Here is a 22,235-nt window from a genome sequence, read left to right as displayed (position 1 = left end):
CATAATCATGATTTCAACTGGTTACGATACTCTTTTTGGATTAAATCAACCACAAATAAACATATACAAGGCCTAACATTTTAACAATTTTCTGTGAATACATTGCTTCTGTTACAGCTAGTGTAGCTTTAATATATCTTTTCTGACATGTACTGTAAAGTGTAGATAACCTTGGACATCACAATGGTTTACATGTAAAGTTTGACTTGCATTCACAGGAGATTGGATCCATCAAAAATATCAAGTTACAGCATACGCCCCTTTAATTTGAATAAATTTTCAAAAATCATGGTAATTTTTTTTTTGCCATTCTCAAAATATTCACTCATGTAGTGTACCTGTAAGTTTATCATTAACAGTACTACAACAGTATTTCATCATTGACATCAAGCCATACACAAAAGAAACGTTTACGTGAAACTTTAATATTTGTAATTTTAAATAAGAAAATCAACTTGAAGGTTAAACATTCCACAGATATTAATGTTACAGAATTGTTTTTGTTACAGTAACAGTAGACTGTATCGTGTCGCTTTGCCTGCATCAACCTATGATGTGTGAGGGTGCCCCGTCATGGCGTACCTTACACACTAAAGTAACAGAAGACGTACAGAATTCTGACTGTGATTCAGTGAATACTATGATCATAAATATATTTTGTAAAATGCACCTCAGAAATAAACTCTTTAAACTTTTGGTGTCACTGTGATCAAGAAGACTCACCCTTTGGGCCTATCCTCAGGTAAAATTAATAAAAAAATGTCAGGGGGTCACCATACAGATTTTTGAAATTGTGGTCAAAATCACGTCATTTTAGAATCCAATATGGCCACCAAATACACTACGGGAAAATGAAAGATTGAAAATTTCTTGAAAACAAGACAGTGAACCCCAAAATTTTGTTATTTCAGTTATTTCAAAGGGATCAGGAACAAACTTTCATATGTTAAGTTGAGAAAATTGAAGAAGTTTCAGGGAAATTTGTCCCAGAGGTGCATTCTAACGTAACACTGTTGTCAGCTGGATAAATCAAGTAGAGAGGATGAAAAAAGATTGCGTATTTTGGAAAACTAGTGTGGCTGTTTTTTGTACTCTTAATTACATAAAATAGAAATATACCAAAAGAAACATTCAAAAAATGTACATCAGACTTTGATAGAATATTTCACAGAAATCAAGTTGTATCATTCCATCACTTTAGAATAATATTTATGAACAATATATAAGTGCCAGAAAAAAGAAACCACAGAAAAGTAAGTAAAAATGTGCAAGGTATTGTTTTTCGCTTTAATAGTGATCTCTCTTTTTTAAACTTAAAATAGTAGCTGGCAACATTTGGCAAATGTTAGCCTGTTTACTGCACTGTCGAGATATATGTACATCGTTGGCTGGTAGTACCTCCCTAGCCCTCGTCTTCTCTGCTTGTCTTGATTACATTGTCAAAACTGCTAATAACAAATTGAAAATCTTCACTCAATAGCCTTGTCGATGACTGTGTGCAGTCCCTTCAACCATGAAAACTCATCAGGCTATTATTATTCATGAGCAAATTATGCAAATGTACACTGCTAAGTGTAGGCAATGAATCATCATACACATGTAGTGGACATGTGATAATTTACATGTTATTTACATATGATTACATAACTTTAACACACTGGTTTTTGACAATGACTTTTGGGCTGTAGCTACTTAACTTTTTGAGAACAGTCAAGACAAGCAGAGATTACGAGGGCTAACGGTGTATCTTGACACTGCTGAAAATAGTCTGTAAGGTACGCCGTGATGGGGCGCCCTCAAACATCGGCCAACCCCTAACACTGAGAGGAGGCCGGTGAGGGCGAAACGTCACGACGTATCTTAGTCTATGCTGTAAACTGGCAAGGTAAATGTAAGATACATTTCTTTGTCTAAGATGCAAGTAGAATACTGATTTAAAGAAACGTGATTGGTAAAGAGATACTTGTGAAGTATAAACAATACAGATATAATGCCAAGGATATAAAGTACAGTAGACCCCCAGTACTTGAATTTGTATGACCGTCATAAGTAAATACAAGGTTGTTACAAATTTGTTCATACATAGCACACTTGTAATCTGAGCTATGCATACAATTTCTCTTGAAAGACAGCCACACAAATCACATGAATCTGAGATTTTAGTACTGCACAAAAACAAAAGTAACAAAGTAATCTCTGTTACCAGTTTGGGGGCGCTGTCTGATTTGTATCGAGCTAACACAAAAACAAGGTTGTTATTATCAGTTTGATGGCGCTGTCATGTGTGCAAGTGATGAAACGGTATGCTTTCACTGTATCTGAACATGGGTACATACTAAGGAGATTATATTTGTACCACAGTGGAAATACACACCAGTGCAATATCTATTAAATATTTTTATTTATGAACTTTGAAATCCTGCACGATATTTCTAAACATTACATGTAATACACAAACAGAATTAACGAATTGCGCTATCAAAAAAGTGTAGAAAAACAATCTTTTAACTGAGAGACAAGGCTTTTTTTCTAGAAACTCAAATGTTTTCATTCAATTCCACAAAAAATGGAATTTCACCTACCACAAATGAAACTTCAAGTTAATTATGCACACATTTCATCAGAAATATAACTTATATACAAAATTCTTAGTGTCCAGGACAGGGACTAGCAACTTACTGATTCTTGGATTTGAAGTAAGAAATTATGAAAATGACTGATAGCTAGCGCCACATTATAAATCTACATTTCAAGGCTGATGTACTGAGTCTAATATAGTAACTTACATACAAGTATGGCTATCGGTAAGATTAGATGGTTAAAGTTTAAGTATATACAGTTCATAAACAGGACAAGTATTCCATCCAGCCAGTAGATAGTACGCACATTTCATCTGAGTAGACATGTCAAGCATTTCACCCAGCCTGTAGACAGGACGAACATTTCATCCAGTCGGTAAATAGTATGAACATATACAGTTTATGGACAGGACAAGTATTCCATCCAGCCAGCCAGTAGATAGTGTCAGCGTTTCATCTGAGTAGACAGGACAAACATTTCATTCAGCCAGTATACAGAATGGGCATTTCATCTAGTAGAAAGACGAGCGTTTCACCGGGCCCGTAGACAGGACATGTATTCCATCCAGCCAGTAGATAGTGTCAGCGTTTCATCTGAATAGTGTTTCATTCAGCTAGTATACAGAATGGGCATTTCATCTAGTAGAAAGACGAGTGTTTCACCAGGCCCGTAGACAGGACATGTATTCCATCCAGCCTGTAGATAGTACAAGCATTTCATCCAAGTATACAGGACTAGCGTTTCATTCAGCTTCTATACAGAATGAGTATTCATCTAGTCAGTAGAAAGGATGAGCGTTTCAACCGACCTGTACACATAGCAAGCATTTCACCCGGCCCATTGACAGGAATAGTATTATAATAATATAATAACAGTGACAATTGTGAAGATTCTCAGAGATAACATAGGCAGATAGTTCATTTTGTCTCTCTTGAATTACAAATATTTCACAATGCTTCATTATCAAGCATTAGGTAATGTCCATGGCTTGTAACGTATTCTAAAGGTGTTGAATACATCTGATACACTGGATGACCAAGTAAACCGTCTGAGTAGACGTCAATAGAAGTACTTTGGCAGTGTTGTCAAAACTGTAAAATACAGTTATCTACCGCTGTCAGTTGAACCACTGGTAAAATAAAGAAATACAATATTGGGTAAGTAGAAATCAAAGTTATATAGATGATAATACTGCTGTTCAAAATGTGTTATTTGTAAGCAATTATTAGTTCACCACATACAGACATACATACATACATACATACATACATACATACATACATACATACATACATACATACGTACGTACGTATGTACGTACGTACGTACGTACGTACGTACGTACGTACGTACATACATACATATGTACATATGTACGTACATACATACATACATACATACATACATACATTCATTATATGTACATACATTACATTACATTCATACATACATACATACATACATACAGGCAGACAGACATACATACACACATACATACATACATACATACGTACGTACGTACGTACATACATACATATATGTACACACACACAAACATTACACATTGATAACGACACACATAAACAGTTTAATGTCCCCCCACACCACACACACACACACACACACACACACACACACACACACACACACACACACACACACACACACAGAGACACATACACACAAACATAATTGAGGGAAATCCTACCTAGAATGAATCCAAATTATGATTGCTGCATCAGATGCAAATCAACCTTAGATAATGTCACATACCACTGCCATCATGCAAAGAGTAATAAATTGTGATCGTCACAGAATACAGAATTGTTTACACTATGTATTATACAATCTATTTCAGACATACCTCTTGATCAGGCCATTCTACATCTGTATCACTAGGTTCCATTTCAGCTTCTTCAGCACTTTCTTCCATAGCATCTAAGTCGTCGTCAGCACTACCTTCAAGACCATCCGTCGCTTGTTCTACTTTCTGTAAACCTTCCATAGCTTTCCTATTTGTTGGATCCATACTGTTTAACAATGGGGAAAAGTCAATTGTTATGGTAATGATTTATTTATCAATGTTCTCCATCGATCAACCAGGTATGAAGTTATCACAGTCTATCCCACTGGACTTGCTGTTATTTTGAGTGGCACAACTGAATTCTAACAAACTACCGAATTTGCCTATCACAAGCTGTACAGTTTTCAAACAGTGGTTACAAACCCTGGATGTCATGTCAATAGGAGTTTCAAAAATTTGCCATGGTGGTGCTCTACTTCCTGTCTGTGTGTACCTTGGGGGTATACATAGTATAGGCTACTTGGTTAATCATAGAGCACTGCTGCTTTCCTCGATGTCAGAACAATACAAAAAACATCCCTGATCTACACTTCTACAGAATACCAAGGGACAAAGTTCTTAAGAACAGTACTATGAGGTGATGATACCCCCAATTTGAGCGAGGGCGCTGTATTCTCAATTTCCTGTTTGCAGGCTGCAATGGCCTCTTGTTCAACACACTCATAATTACTAAGTTGCTATCAGCTTCAGTATCTATGTATCTGTGTATGTGAAAATCCATTTTTGGATGTGTACTCAGTATTCTACAGATTCCACAGGATGATTTTAAATAAACCATGTATGACAAATATGTTGATAACTGTTGGGTCAAATTTTTTATTTAATTCCATTAACATGTTAATCATTTGTTATCACTTTGATTTAGTGAAAACTTTATTTTCATAGGTGTAAATTCTACATCCTTCCATGTTTTCAAATTGTTTCTCTGTATCCTCTCATTTTGTTAGTAGTTCTGCCTTGAGCTCTTTGGAGAACAGGCACATTATAAAATCGCTTTATTATTATTATTATTATTATAATGAGCGATGTCATATATCCATTACTGTTTGTTTTTATTTTTTTTCAGAACTATTTGAAGACAATTTCACTTTAAAACAATTATCATTCACTGACTTTCTTTCAAAAATGGAATTTGACAATTACGTTAGATAATTACCGATAGGTATATGACAGAACCCCATGATGAGCATGAGTGCAAGTGTGGTGTACTCATGGTATTTGCATGAGTGCTTGCAGCGTTCTCTGTGGCAGTACTTTCCCGAGTGTAGCAAGTGAAAGTGCAGCAGAACACACTTGCAGCACGAGTGCAAATACCCCTGAGAACCCACACTTGAACTCACGTGGCATGGGGTTCTGTTATTATTATATATCTTATCAACCATGTATATGTGGGTGAAACTTCCATGGTTTATCTGAAACAAATTTCTATGAAAATGACACTGCGATCACATGCTTCTATGTAGAACGAATGATCGCATCCTCATTTGCATATAATTTGCATGCAGGTATGCAATAATGTTTTCGGTACTGCACTGCAGTGCAAATACCACTAGTATGCAAGCGCACCGGTGTGCAAGTAATCTCTGGTATATATGTAATAATTACAAGTGTTATACCTGAGTGCTATACTGTATTGATCTAAAGCTTCTTGGTGGTCATTGGTTGCTGCTAGATAATCTCCCAACATCTGGTGTAATCGACATGTACTCTGTGATCGTAATTGGTTTCGTAACCTACGTAAAATAAAAAAATTTAAAAAATTATGTAAGTGGTTTTATAAACTTTAGGTACAATATGAGAATTAACTAATAAGCCATTTTCCTTCTCGCAAGATATGCAAATATGCCTAACAACGGTTGTCAAGCATGTGTTCGAGGTCAAGCTATTGGCGTGACCATGTGGTTTACATGAAAGTAATAAAATTATATACTTTGTTTTCATTTTTCAGTATGGATTTGTCATTGATCTGACCTTAGGCAGAAGTGACATGTAGGCCTTCCTTGGCAACTTCTGATAAGGTGTTGTTTTTTAAATTTAGAAAAAAAATATTTAAAAAAATATAATTAAATTAAATTAAAATTAAAATTTTTTTTTTTTTTAAATATTCAATTTATTTTCTAACTACTTTTTGGATGTAAAAATGTTTAGGGTTGGTGGCTTACATTAGAGGTTGGGTTATTGGAAACACACCTTTTTTTTATTTGGCCTTATTTTCATGTGTACCAACAGTTCTGTGTAGCACATGTAACAGAAGTCATGGTGTCAACAAAGAATTCAAACAATTACCAATAGGCCTTTCCAAAATTTACCATGGTGGCACTCTACTTCCTGTCTGTGTGTACCTTGTGGGTATACATGGTAATAGGTTACTCGGTTAATCATAGAGCACTGCTGCTTTCCTCAATGTCTGAACAATACGAAAAACATCCCTGATTTACACTTCTACAGAATACCAAGGGACAAAGCTCTTAAGAAACGGTACTACGAGGTGATGATACCCCCAATTTGAATGAGGGCGCTGTATTCTCAATTTCCTGTTTGCAGTCTGGAATGGCCTATTTAATATTTCATGACATATCTAGATATTTCAAGACAAGATAGAGTTACTTACAGTTCTATAGCTTTGTCGTACTTCTGTTCCTTTCCAAGTATTTCACCCATCACATATACAGCATCAAGATGAGATGGATCCATATTTAAAGCCTTCTCTAGTAAATTTTTAGCCTGGAGAAAAAAACAGTTGGCAAAATTGATTGTAATTATTGAAGACACCACTGCAAATTGCTTATTGCAAGACTTTCAATTCAATATTTAGAGTTTGTTTTTGCGGGAAAAATTATCGTAACAATACTTGATTACATGGTTTTCTGGCAGAGCTATTATACCCAGTTTTGATAACACACAAGACTTAATTGATTGGTTGTTCAAAAGTTTGGTCATGGTCAAAGTGGTCATATTTGGTTGGCATGACAACAACATGTGAAACGATCAAAGAACAATCTTATCAATACAGAAATGTGGATTAAAATAGAATCATTTACTTGTTTTAGTAATGTTCTTTGATATACAACTAAATTACTTTTGTTCTTATGAAGCTGTTTACTGGGAATCAGTTGCTTGTTCCGGACACTTTTTTTCTGACTGGCCTGTGTTTCAAATACAAATTTTCGTCCTAATCAGACCAAGGCCTTTAACTATAATTTACTGATGTTATATTCCTTTCCTTTCAGCAGCAAACGCATTCAAAATCAGCTTGACAGTTTTGCATTTTTTTCCAAAAAGTTGATTTAATTTTCTTTTTAAATATTTCTTTTCTGTGTACTTGGAGAACAATTTTGTTGTTTCCTACCTTATCAATTGCCAACGATTCTGTAGCAAAGACTGAAGAGAGTAAGGTGAGAGACCTAGGAGTGTTGCCTAAAATTCTACAAGCATTGCCAGCTGTGGTTATAGCTTCCTTAGGTCGATGTGCCATCATTAGACAGTCTACCAAACCTATATCAGTACGTGGACACAAAAACAGAGAGGTGAAGGTCATTCTCAATGCTTGAAGGGAGTTAATAAGATGTTATTCCCAACTATTTTCTTCGTTCAGCCAGGGAAAATATGAGTGACTTAAGGGGCCTTTGTCACTACAAGTCGCTAGACAAGTAGTGACAACCCTTAGGTCACTAGTATTTTCCAGCTGAATGAAGAACAATATTGCGGAATAACATTATACCATCGGCAGTAATATCAAAGAAAAATTGTGGTAAGTAATGACAATTTTGAATGTTTTGACTCATATTTCAACACAGTAGAACCAGTGATGTAGACAAGCATTGATGTGACATAGGTGTATGTTGAAATAACAGGGTATAAATTTCATATTTATGGCTTGTGCATGGTATATCTTTAGTGTCTACTTCTAATAAATCTCAAAGTTGTTGAAGTAATTGAGAACAATTTTGACACTTCATCTGATGCAAATCTTATACTGACATGTGATGTATTTATGGCAATGCTGTTACCTTTACGACATTTGATATAAAATTTAGTATTGCCAATGCTGTTACCTTTATGACCCCCCCTATATTCTTACACTGACATTTGATGTAAAATTTAGTATTGTCAAGACAACAATGCTGTTACCTTTATGACCCCCCTCCCCCTGTATTCTTACACTGACAATTGATGTAAAATTTAGTATTGTCAAGACAGCAATGCTGTTACCTTTATGACCCCCCTCCCCCTGTATTCTTACACTGACAATTGATGTAAAATTTAGTATTGTCAAGACAGCAATGCTGTTACCTTTATGACCCCCCCCCCCCATATTGTCAGACAGCAATACTATAATTACCTTTATGACCTTCAAATCGATGTGGTGCTATTCTGACAGCTTCTCTAAAATGAAGGATGGCTTCTGAGATTTTATTGGTATCTTTCAATACATTACCCTTAAGGATCACAGACTGTGCACATCGATTGTCAATCATGAAAGCCTGCAATAACAGAAAATAGGATAAAAGATAGGTATGCACTGAGAATGGAAGTAAAATGGTGACAACATGAACCTTGACAAGTCTTTTATCTTGACCCTGGATGATGGCAATTTGTATCTTGACCCTAATTTCCAACATGACCCTTGACACTAGGTGACAACTTGACCCTTAACCCCAGTTGACCGTCGACAGCAGGTGACAACTTGACCCTTGTCCCAAGTTGATATAGTAACATGACAACTGGTGATACTGTTTCTTCTTGTATAGTTAATAGCACTTTGGATGTACTAGCTGATTATTGACACAGACAGATCTCATACCTTTTGTGCTAGATAGACTGCCCTGGTTGGTTTCTTAGTAACAGCACAGTAGTAGCCCATAGCTATCCACATTTCTACTCCATTCTCTGAGATAGACATCAAAGTTGTTGACAAACTGTAGAGAGAGATAGATATAAAGGTTATTGAAACAAAAGTGGCATTCTTTAATCTGTTTTTCTTCGTTCAGCCAAGGAAAATACTCATGACCTAAGGGGCCTTTGTCACTACAAGTCGCTAGATGAGTAGTGACAACCCTTAGGTCATCAGTATTTTCAGACTGAATGAAGAAAAATATTGGAGGATAAGATAATTATACCAGCACCAGTAATATCAAAGAAAAATCGGGAAAGAACAATTTTGAACATTTTGACTGATATTTCGAAAACAGCAGAACCAGTGATGGAGACACACATTGGTGTGACACAGATGCATGATGTCATGACGTAGAACGACCAAAGTATACATTCCATAGTTTTTGTTGAACTTGGCTCATGCATGGTATAATGATTTTTAAACAGATTGGCCTGTTTGCATGGATCAGTCTGACTAAGTTATCAGGATATTTACAATATGCCCTTCTTCAGCAATTAGTATGGCTATACTCACGTTTCTAACTCTTTGATTTCTTTTTCTTCAGCTAGAAGGTAGGCATAAATATCCATACCACGGGTCCAGAAAGGATCCAATGAATGCAGCTATAATCAAACAGTTAGAAGATTAGACACTAATATCATAAGATTCAACACTAAATGTCATATAACAGGGTTTACAATTAAAGTCTTACACTTGAGCTGAAGATAATAGACACTGCACTTCTGTTATTAAAATTTTAAGATTTTTTTTTTCAACTATGGGTGAGTGTACCCACAAAAGATGTGAAACAATACTCAAATGGGCATGAGACTTGGTCATTAACATTGTCAGCATGAGGTCTGACAAATGTGATGTCTGGATATAGGGGTGGGGGTTACATGTAGGTTGGGCAGTCATACAGTGATGGGGCCAGGCTTTAGACAGCTACATGTAGATGCAGGGTTGTGGGTCAGATGACTGGATACCGGGATGTGGAATGGATGGCTATATACAAGTGTGGGGTAAAATTATTGGACGTATGGTCGAGGTAAAGATTATGGAATGAAGGGGTGGAGGTAGATGACCACTTACTGGAGTGTGGTTAGACGGCTTGGTACAGGGGTGGGGTTTAGATAGCTGGATACAGGAATGGGGTTACAGGGGTAGGATTTAGCAGACTGCAGGGATGGGGTAGGATGGCTGGTACAGGGGTTAGATGGCCAGATACAGTGGTAAAGTTAGAGGGCTGGATATAGGGATAGAGTTAGACAGCTGGATATGAGGTTTAGATGGCTTAGGATAGGAATGAGGTTGTAAAAGAAGCTATCACTTACTCTGGTGTAGACCTGCATGGCATTTTTTAGATCACCTGCCAGGAAGTGAGCATCGGCAAGACTATGAAGTAATTCCGTACTATCTCTTAGGATGCTCTATAGGAAATCAAAATAACAACAGGTGGGATAAATAGAACTTTTCATGTTAAACATAAAAGAATCAAATTGAAAATGGTCGATCACAATAATGTAAAACCATTGCATTCATTTTAGTATACATGTAGTCATAGACTATCAAAATACACTGAGACCAATACAGCCTTTCCATACATACCTTAGACTCTAGTACTTTGAATACTTGAATTGCCTTGTGGTAGTCCTTGAGGGCAGCATGAGCATGACCTTTGACCAGTGATGTCATCCTATACAGCCATAAAAACAGAAATTATGTCATGCCCTTATTAGTGCTGTAATGAGACTTGGCTGTTGTTTGCAAGTATGTCAAACCAGATGGTCTCTTGGCTAACATTTATCATTTGTATCTACAATCTACTAACTTTTACAACTGTCGACATCAGACTATGGACGATTGAAACTTGCTACCATGGAAGTGGGTTATACTTCCATGTTGCTACAAACTGGGAAAGTAAACAACTGAATTGGATTAATAACACTTGGCATAGCATGGTGGAAGTACAAAGACTTGTAGTACATTAATAAGAACAGCTGTATGGCCTCTTTACATAATACTTCACATTTACAAACACAAATTAGAAGTTCCCCCTTGCATTTCCTCCTAACATAAAGAGGCCATAAAACTGAAATGTAATACACAACGTACAAGCATCTGCTATTCCAACATGCTGTGTCAAGTGTTATTAATCCAATTCATTTGTTACTTTCCTTTTGTAACAGGTTCCAATCATCCATGGTCTGATATCAGCAGTTGTATATATAAACATATCTATGGGTATTTTTGTAGAACAAACAGTGATTCCTGCCCAGTGTATTTTGCAGTCTGCCATATTATCCATACACATAAACCAAGATATTTTGGGATTCAGGCAGAAATGTTTCATTTGCTGAAAGCACTTGAAAGTGATAAAACTATTCAAACAAAATCAGGCCATTGATTGTGAATAGCATTTAGAGTTTCTTAACTTTACGAACAATCTCTGAAACACGTCTTATATGACTTCTACCATAGGGTCTACGGTTCTACATACACATGAAATATGATCGGGGTAATGTCTTCTCTCAGCTGAACACCTCTTTTGCACAAACATCACAACCAACAGTATTACCCAATACTCCCACACCTATCATTAGCAAAACTTCAGTGTTGGTACTAATACTCAAGTTCTAATCAACTTGGTGTATGGCAACAAGAATAACTGGGTTTTTTTCTTCTTTTTTATGTGATACCACCTAACTAGATGCAAATCTTAAACAAACTTACAAAAACAAACAAATAAAAAATATAATATGACTTACCATTCTATGTTGGACAAATTTGGTAAATTACTCATAGTTAGGGAGGCCACTTCAGCTCCTTTAACACCCAGTGATAATAAACATAACACTGCCTCCAATGCCATTGGACATTCCCTGTGTAAAATCATGTCATTTTATGATTGCAATAACATTTGAAGAAAGTAAAATTATCATTATACCGGTAGTTTTTCTAGGCATATCTCAACCTATCCTATAGAACTAAACAACAAGGTGTCGGTATCTGGTTATTTGATGAGACACCAGCTCTGCAGGTTGACATAAAAGGTACATTTTGTACTCTCTTTTTAGCAGTGTCAAGAAAATCACTCTGGACATACAATGATTTTAAACTTTTGCTATTAATTTTTTCAAGAAAAAATTCAATCCAAGCATTATATATATGTAATGGAGTATCTCCTTTGTTTTCAAACCCAGTTTTCCCAGTGAAAAGTAGGTCTGTTTATGGCTGATTTCAAAGAATTTCATTTTCTCAATAAACGAACTTCATTCATTTAAGGGTGGAGCAGGTCTGGCATCAATGTGATTGTTGAACTTCATTTTCAAACTTCTAAACAAATTTTGAAAACTTTCTTACCTTCAATGATAGCAGGTTCTTATATTTACTACTGAGATGTTGATAAGTTGATTAAAATTTACATCTAAGGTGATATACAGTGCTGGGTTTCCGGTATTATTTCAATGTGTTTACCATCCTGTTTTTGCATTGCATTGATTGCAGTGGTATGACCATTACAATTTTCATAATGGTTTACATCATATATAAACACGTTGATGTCGCACTTGTGAATGTTCGTTTAGGGGGAGGGGAGGGTGTTTCGTCCTAAAGGAACAAAGTTCGTTTATTGAGTTTGTGCAACACTATGCAATCGTCCCTAAAGCAGCTCGGATGAAAGCAGCCTTGTTCCCCTAATTAGGGAAATAATTAAGTATAAATGAAGTTCATGGTAATGAGTTCTGCTAAAGTCAACAAAATCAAGCCTTGTTGTGATGATAACTTACTTGAGGACTTCTCTGAAGTATGTGATGGCTGATCTGTCCAGTCCAGCTTTCTGGTACAGTTTGGCTAAAGCCATGTTTACTTTCGGTGTTCTATGTTTGGCTGGGATACTTTCAAGCTGAAACAAAAACAATCATTCTGACCATCTGAATTGACACTTTCCTAAGGGGTCAAATCATAGAATACTACCTTCAAATTGACTGTTTACTAGGGGGCCACATCATGGAATACTATAAAATGACTTCACACTACAGAATACTACCTGAATTGACACTTAACTAGGGGGTCAAATCATAGAATTTTACTTGAATTGACACACAACTAAGGGGTCAAATCCTACACAAAATACCTGAATGATACTTTAGTAGAGCATTCAAATCATATAACACTACACTCCATTGTAAGTAAAAGAAAACAACTTCCATTTCAAACACAAGCATAAAAATACATTAAGGTACATTTACAATTCTGTACATCATGTACTCTCACTGTCCTTAGTATCCTAATGTTGAAGTTTCTTGCCAGTTGATAAAACTATTTTTTCATTTGCATTTAAATCTTTTTAGCATTACAAAATTGCATTATCAATAGTTGGCGTTTCAACTCCTGTCTGTTTTTAGACATTGTAGTCTGTCATGTGTTGAATAGCAATCTGATGGTGATAGCGGTGGTGATGGTGCTGGTAGTGATGATGGTGGTAGTGGTGGTAGCGGTAGTAGTAGTGGTGGCGGTGATAGTAGTGGTGGTTGTGATGATGGTGGTGGTAATGGTGATGGTGATGGCGGTGATGATGATGGTGTGATGATGATGGTGGTGATGGTGGTGGTAGTGGTGATGGTGTTTTTGGCTATCTTACTTCACATCATTTTAGTGAAAGAAAACTTTGAGACAAGAACAGATAATCTTACCACTCCCACTGCTTCTTTGAGTCGTTTAAGTCGACAATGACATTCATGTATTCTATACTTGACATCGACTTCATTGGGAAGATCTGGGTCAGTAGTATTAGTACTTTGAACACCTCGTACACGACTTCTGTTCAGAACTCTTTTGATCTGCAAAGCTCTCTTATAAACCATCTAGAATGACAAAAATCACCCTTTCTTTACTAGCCTGGTTATCAATTGACAATGCAAGAATGTAAAAGAGTTGGATAGGCCATAGACCCTCCACCAACGTAGGGTCTATGGATAGGCTGTACAATACTGTAGATAAACATTTGTATTCCAGTTATGAAGTTTGGGTTGGAGTTAGGTAATAGCGATATGTATATAGTGCAAGACTCCCTAGGATAAACCAGATTTGTAGAATGGTAGACTGATTCTACAATTGATTCAAGCTAGGGAGTTAGGTTAGGGATGTGTATAGCATAAGACTCCCTAGCATAAATCAGATTTGTAGAACAGTAGACTGACTGTACAATTGATTCAAGCTAGAGAGTTACATGTAGGTTAGGGATGTGTATAGTGTTAGACTCCCTATCATAACCCTGATTTGTATCATCTGATGAATGAATAAACACTGTTCTACAGGCACCCCTCATAAAGAATACAAATAATCACACAATCCTTTGACAATAAACCAAGAGTTACATTTTTGGTCTGTTAAGGTCAACAGACTTTGTCAAACTCTTCACTAACTTACATAGTTACAACACTATCTTAGAGATGAGATGAGAACCTGTACGTTCTGGATCATGTATGAATTTTTCGATGTTCATTCTTCTCAGTGATGATATATTTGTCAAAAGAGTTAGTTTAGTAGATTATATCAATTCTTGACATCTGATAACATTTTACCTCATGCCACAGAATCAAAATAAAAAACAAGATGGTTGATTTATTCTCATGTGTGACTAACAGTAATGTATGTGTAGTGCGTGGAGCAGAAGTTACAGTGTCAAAAAAGAAATTGAATAGTAGTTATTTTTTGACACACTTAGGTCACAGGTGGTAGAATATTTCTTTTAGCCTCCTTTGCAATTTAAATTTTATTCTTTGATGAGAACAAATCATGTTCATACTCAGAATAGTTTAGCAAAGTTTGTATTTGTTGCTTTCTGTTTACGCCAAAGTAATTTTGGTTGTATTTGCTATTAAAAGTATCATTATGTGGATTTGTATGTACCATTGCTGATTGTCACAACAAACCTCTACATTAGCAGTTTTTTGTGTATATTGATTTCTGTATGTTAGGCCGGTGGCCACGGTACTATGAATAAAGCATATTATAAGAATACTATTTCAGTAGACTGTACCAAGAATTAATGATCCTGGCTAGACAAAATCTATAGTCTACCTATATATCTATATGTCTATCTATGAATCTATTGTTGAGATAGACAACTCATTACTAACCTCTGCTCTATGACAGTCTCCTTCTTCATATAAAGCATCACCATACCACACTTGAACTTGATATTTTTGTGGCATTGTCAGAACATCAGGATTATGTTCACTGGCTGATAACACTAAGTTTGCCTAAAAGTAAGCAAGTGACAAGAACATTGCTTTTGCATAATTAGCAATCCCTCATTATCAATTCTATTTTTCGACACATCAGTTTAATATGTAACAATTCTCAGAAGATTTGTGAAAGGTACAAGTTATAAAAAGAAAACAATAACAGACACAAACCACGAGGTTACAAATCACTGAAACCAAACGATAAAATAAAAGATTCAGAAATCCTATTGTTGAAAAACAAAGTTATACACTATACAAAAAGTACATATAAAGGAAACAAGGAAAAACAACAGACTTTGCGTTGGCTATCAGTGCAGCAATATCATTTGTATTACATGTAACTTTGTGCTATTGGCTTAGAGATATTATCAACCTGTCATTTGTTCTGGAAGAGCATTCCATATAAAGTTTTCTATGTAATACATAGAGGGACTGGGGAGGGTATAGCCCACATGTACAATGACAGAGATTGCTAATTGCTTTGGTCATGGAGGTAGGCCTGATGATCCATGCTGTGGTTAAACTCATGGTAAAACATTGTCTAACTACCCTTCCCCTCCGAAATTTTACATTGTAAACACTGACAATACTGACTACATTTCAATCACATGGGGGGGGGGGGGGGTCTGTTCTGAGAAGTTTACAAACTAATGATAAATTAGAATATAAATTATAGCTCTGGTAATACAGATATTTGACAGTCGATGCCTGTGCTGGTTGATTTGTGTGTGTAGATGAGTGTACATCATGCATATGTACAAGGACAGTCAGAATTTGAAATGTCATTTGTCAGATTCTAATTTCTAGTTCTTAAAAAACAGTGTGGAACTTACCATTATCTTTATATTGGAATGGAGACCTGCATCGTGCAATAATTTAACTTGTTCAATGAGAGACATTGCTGATGTTTGGTTATTCTACACAACGAGTATCAATACCTAGTCACAGAGCATGAATGAATGAAGTCAACAAGTATAAGGCGCGATTCCAGCGCTTGCGCAAGTGATATTCTTAGACTGTGTGTTCGACAAAGCAATATGGCTATCTGTAAATATTTAAAACAATCAGATAAAGATTAAATAAAAGCGTAAAATGGTTTCTTTTAGACAATTCAGTTGTTTTAACATGAAAATAATTATCTTACATTTCAGAAACCACTCTATACTTCATCAGAGTACATAACGAACCCACAGTTTGGAAATGGTGCCATGCCTGCGCGCAATCGGCCACAAGGCGCAGAGGTGTCCGTCAGAGCTTTGGTGCTGTGGTTAATCCGTTTTACAATGTTAGACACCATACCGATTCCATCTGTCGGTCTTTTGACTGGAGTTGGATGTGGTATTGTACTTGGATGGCTTCTCCGTGGACGATATGGTAGCCGATTGGTGACGTCGGCTGTCAATGGGCCTGGTACAGAAGTATGTGGACTTCCGATTTAAAAATAAAAGTTCTTTCATTTATTCGCGCCCGAGAAGTACAAAATGTACACTGATCCTGTAAGCTGTACGCTCTATTCACGTCATAATAGTTTGTACTGTAACTTTAACCATCAGATAACCACCATGGGGGAGACAGGAGAATGCAAATTGGTATTGGTTGTTAGGACAGATTTGAAAATGGGAAAAGGGAAAGTGGCGGCACAGGTAAGTGTACAGAACTATGAGGGGGCATGGCAAGTGAAGATTATCCCAATGGATACCTGAATCTTGGAGTGACTGTCAGTATAATTACTCCAAGCCTGAACTGATTCTGAGTATTAAAACCGACCGGGGTAACACATGATGTCACATGAGTTTTCTTTGTTGCTCCGTTTCAAAAATCAGTAAAATATGACTTCAAACTAGTTATACCATCAGTGCAATGTGTTGTTGTACTGTAGAAGGTTCTAGGAGAAGTACATACATGCACCCTTTCACCATCTTCTGTGAAAGAATACCCCCCCCTCCCCCAAAAAAGAAAGAAAGAAAAGATGGTTGTTCAGAGAGGCACAACTTGCCCTCTGTGTAGTAAAATCACACAATGGCAACTCTTTCTGAGAGTAATTGTTTAATAAAAATGTTTACTTATTGTTTATATATATATATATATATATATATATATATATATATATATATATATATATATATATATATATGTATGTATGTATATATATATGTATATATATATATGTATGTATATATATATATATATATGTATATATATATATATATATATATATATATATATATATATATATATATATATATATATATATATATATATATATATGTATATATATATTGTTTTAATTGCAGTGTACATATATGTATATATATATTAGACATACACTGGTACATATGTAATGAAATGTGTATTGATTTTAGAGTAACATAGAGTGTAAAGGACTCCTAACACAAGATTGATGTGCTATCAGAGAACTTAATTTAATTCATTAAGAGTGCAGACTGCAGTTGGGTAAAAGCTAAACAAGGTGTGAATAGAACCTGATTTGATCGAACAGTACCACTCGCTTGAGTGCATAAGTTGGAATAGATTACATGCTGGATGGAAATCATGTTGTACAGAGCTCTTTTCTTTACTCGAGCGTTGTGAACTCATTGAGATGATTTTTCAAAGTTTTGTTATCCTTTCATGCCAAAAGAAAAAGTAGTCTGAACTGCCTTTTTTCGTAAATATCTCAGTGTCAGACCCGAGTCTATATAATTAATACATGATAATGTCTTTAATTTGGCTTCTATGAACTTATCTTTTTATATGTTTGTGAATCTTTACTTTGACAGTGTAGTCATGCCGCAGTGTCAGCATACAAGAAACTTGGCAGAGTCAATCCTGATATGCTCAAAGAGTGGGAGTATAGTGGACAGCCAAAAGTAGTTGTCAAGGCTCCAGACGAAGACACCCTGTAAGATTCAAATTATTACTACCGTCTTTCACCATACTGCAGTAGACTGTACAAATCGCGTTAGTATGAGTTACCCAGACTTCCTAGATCATGACTTCTGCTGCCTCAAGAGAGTCTGTGGCAAAACAGTGTCAGCAATTAAAACAAGATGGCTGTGCGAAGACAAAGAGGCACTGTAGCATGCTCTCTGTAATAAAACCACATTGATGGTCTTGCTAAGAGTATTTTGGTCAATTTCAAAAATTTTGTACCATGGTAACTTGCCATGACTTATGTACATGGATGGATGGGTTGATGAAAATGAAAATTAGGACTCGAGTCATTTTCATTAAATAAAAAACTGTCAGAATCCAATCACAGTTGCTATCTTAGGTTCAAATCACTGACTCTGTATTCCCTGGACTGTTGGTGTGATGCATGTCAGATGGAGTCTGGGTAACCGATACTATCACTTTCATATGCTCCATTTGTTATTTCCTCTTGGCCTGTCCAATGAATACACTTCATTTTGCCCATACACTAGCTTCATACAAAAGTAATATGCATTTCAGCCCAGAGACTTGGCAGGCTTGTGACACACAAACATATTCAGGATTCAGGATGTGCTTATTACCTTCGATAAAAACAATCATTGGTATTTATGTTCAGGTATTGCGTATGCATGTACTTCTGATTCTCAATGGAATCCATGTCTACTGTAAGGGTGTACACAGAACAATGAATGAGGAACTGGTTTCAACCAGTTTTTCTCAGCAATCTCTTGTAATGTGAAAGTGATGAAATAACTCTCCAGAACCAAAAAATTTACAAAATGCCTTTATTTCCTGACATGGCATATCCTTGTAATGTTTTCTGACTCCTAGATCCGGTTTGTTTTTTGTTTTTGTACATACTAGGACTGGCCTTTTACAACAAGCAAGGTCATTGAACTTAATCACAGCTATCATTCAAGATGCAGGAAGAACACAGATTGCACCAGGGTCCAAAACAGTACTTGCAGTAGGTCCAGGTATGTTGGCTGTTATACTAGTATTTATTATCTAACCCCTCTACACTGGGTCCCAAAACAGTTCTTGTAATAGGCCCAGGTATGTTGGCTGTTGTAATTATTATCTAACCCCCTTACACCAGGGTCCAAAACAGTTCTTAGTAGGTCCAGGTATGTTGGCTGTTGTAATTATTATCCAACCCCCTACACCAGGGTCCAAAACAGTACTTACACTTACAGTAGGGCCAGGTATGTTGGCTGTTGCATTTATTATCTAACCCCCCCCCCCCCCCCCCCCCCCACACACACACACACCGGGGCCCAAAACAGTTCTTGAAGGAGGTCTACAGCTACTGTTTATGCAAATTAATTTAAGCAATTTTTCTGTTTTATTTCCCTACAGGTCCAATAGATCTTATAGACAAGGTCACAGGTCACTTGAAGCTCTATTAATCATATTTGATAATTTTATAAATTTTGATTTGCAGTTTTAATTTGCACTTAAGAGATGTACTTTCTTTATGAAAATAAATTATCTTTCCTAGAAATATATTGTGTACTTTGATTACAATATTTACATTAGTCTTGTAGTAAGACCTTGGAGCTAGCTGTGCTTGTCTGCTAGCGCCCTCAGTGGCAAAGTTTGTAAGCCCAAGATGTAGCAGCTAGACCAGATACTATAGCAACTTGAAGGTTACAAAGGAATTCAAACTGATGTGATGGACATTTACTACTACTTCTACTGCAGCTGTGATTTAGAGCTGCCTGTGATCAGAATATTGTTTTATCAGTGATACTAGTAGACACATTAAAAAGTGTGTAAAATGTTTGTTATTGTACGTACCATGTGTATAAATTCTCCTACACATACTCTTAACCAAAGCACACAGCAGGATGCAATCCCTTAGGGACGATCACACTATGTTGCACAAGCTCAACAAACGAACATTGTCTAGATCCCCTTCCCCCTTTAAACAAACGCTCACAAGTGTGACCCCAAACAGTTATGTTAACTACAATGAGAACTGTAGCAGTCACACCACTATGTATGATTGAAGTAATGTAAAATCATGATGGTAAACACATTAAAGACCATTGAAATACTACCAGAAACCATATCTCACATTAGAAGTAAATTTTTTATCAATTAAGTAGCAGAACATCCTGTATTTATCTGACCTGTCGGTATGTGATTTGCATACACAACTATAGCATACACTTGGGTGTCCGACTGCTGGTGAATGACACTTTCAAGCCAGTCAATTCTCTCGGCTAGTACACATCTAACCATGCACAAATCAGACGCATGCAATGTAATTCTGAAGTGGTTACCATAGTGATGGCATTTATTCCATGCTTCGCATCATTCTTCCATTTGTCATTGATGTTGTGAATTATATTCATGAAAATGAAGATTAATGCACAAGAAATCTGACAAAAAAAATGATATGTGAAAATGCAGTAAAATAAACATAAAATGCAACAATGAAACATGCTGCAGAAAGTGCTGTGTTCAAATATTTAGACCAGCTATTAATCTATAGATATGTAAGACACCCATCCCATCCTCCTGCATTGATGAAACCTACATCGAATCTAAGACGGATTTGGACACACCAATTTCAAATGTAGTTCTCAAAAAGGAAAAATTGTACGGCATCCCTGCATCATTTTTATCATGCACGTTCATATGAGATGTTTCTTGGATTGTTTTCATGTTTATATTTCTAAATTAGTTTGTTTGAAAATTATGTATGAATGACCTGTAAAAAAGCAAAAACAAGAGATTGGATTTCCCCTTTCCTTCCTGTCCCAACCAATCATTTCACATCACCTTTCTAATCTGACCAATCACCTAACATCTAGCATGACCCTTTCAAACCTGACCAATCACCTAACATCTAGCATCTAGCATGATCCTTCAAACCTGACCAATCATGTAACATCTAGCATTTAACATGGCCCTTCAAACCTGACCAATCATCTAGCATGACCCTTCAAACCTGGCCAATCATCACATATCTTACATGCCTTATTCATGATAATCATAACAAACATTACACCCATATAAAGTAAAGAACATCAGTAATAATTTCCAACACAAAAATATTTGCTCCCCAAAGTTTTTTTTGGAAATGTTTAAAAATCTGACCGTTTGCACTTTGAGCTGATATTTACAAGAATAAATTATTTCCCTGTTAAATACTGTAGGCCATGGCTGACATGAAAATGTTCATTAATTCATGATTCCTAAAAGTTGTACCTACAGTTACGCTAAGTATAGCTGCAACAATTTCCACTCTGCTTCTAATATTTGATCTTCAAATAGTGATAGCACTGTAAAGTAGTAGTGAAACAAAAGTAGAACAAGAAGGTGGACTTATATTCTCACACATCTATAGTAATATATATATGGAGTTTATGTCACGGTGATGACAAAGAAATTGTTATTTAGATGACAAGCCAGGGTGGTAAAATTGTATTTCAGATAATAAGAATTGTTGCTAGTTTTTGTTTTGTATTCTTAAATCAAAAAGATAAAACAAAACTTTGAAAACGTTTTAAACAGGTAAAACCCAAGTTTATTATGTACAAGACAGTGCATTTGAAATTCTGTATATGGTATTATTGAAAGTAGCCTACCTGTAGACTTGAAGGACTATCACTACTACACTATTCCTCTATCCTAACTGATATTTTGAATTTTCACTGTCCACAAGTCTACTCCGACTCCTATTTCGAGCTGGTATTACGCCACGCCATGCATACACGTA

The 22,235-nt window shown here is 36.0% G+C and overlaps 2 protein-coding genes across 2 annotated transcripts; one reads left to right on the top strand and one right to left on the bottom strand.

Annotated features, from left to right (window-relative positions):
* Positions 1 to 2,851: 2,851 nt before the first annotated feature.
* LOC144449393 (anaphase-promoting complex subunit 7-like) lies at positions 2,852 to 16,527 on the bottom strand. The gene is made up of 15 exons (XM_078139919.1): positions 16,405 to 16,527; positions 15,464 to 15,586; positions 14,015 to 14,185; positions 13,109 to 13,224; positions 12,089 to 12,202; positions 10,929 to 11,016; positions 10,655 to 10,750; positions 9,855 to 9,943; positions 9,249 to 9,363; positions 8,787 to 8,928; positions 7,794 to 7,939; positions 7,056 to 7,168; positions 6,061 to 6,177; positions 4,445 to 4,610; positions 2,852 to 3,709 (listed from the first exon to the last, which is right to left on the bottom strand). Exons 1-15 carry the CDS (start codon positions 16,468 to 16,470, stop codon positions 3,698 to 3,700), a joined length of 1,674 nt encoding a protein of 557 aa, XP_077996045.1. The 5' UTR covers positions 16,471 to 16,527; the 3' UTR covers positions 2,852 to 3,697.
* Positions 16,528 to 16,794: 267 nt separating this feature from the next.
* LOC144449471 (peptidyl-tRNA hydrolase 2, mitochondrial-like) lies at positions 16,795 to 19,974 on the top strand. Its single transcript, XM_078140009.1, has 5 exons — positions 16,795 to 16,989; positions 17,125 to 17,214; positions 18,352 to 18,473; positions 19,370 to 19,482; positions 19,865 to 19,974. Exons 1-5 carry the CDS (start codon positions 16,855 to 16,857, stop codon positions 19,912 to 19,914), a joined length of 510 nt encoding a protein of 169 aa, XP_077996135.1. The 5' UTR covers positions 16,795 to 16,854; the 3' UTR covers positions 19,915 to 19,974.
* Positions 19,975 to 22,235: the final 2,261 nt, after the last annotated feature.

The sequence above is a fragment of the Glandiceps talaboti genome, chromosome 18 (genome assembly GCF_964340395.1).
Source record: "Glandiceps talaboti chromosome 18, keGlaTala1.1, whole genome shotgun sequence".
NCBI classification, from domain to species: domain Eukaryota; kingdom Metazoa; phylum Hemichordata; class Enteropneusta; family Spengelidae; genus Glandiceps; species Glandiceps talaboti.
This window is presented reverse-complemented; position numbering and strand designations above follow the sequence as displayed.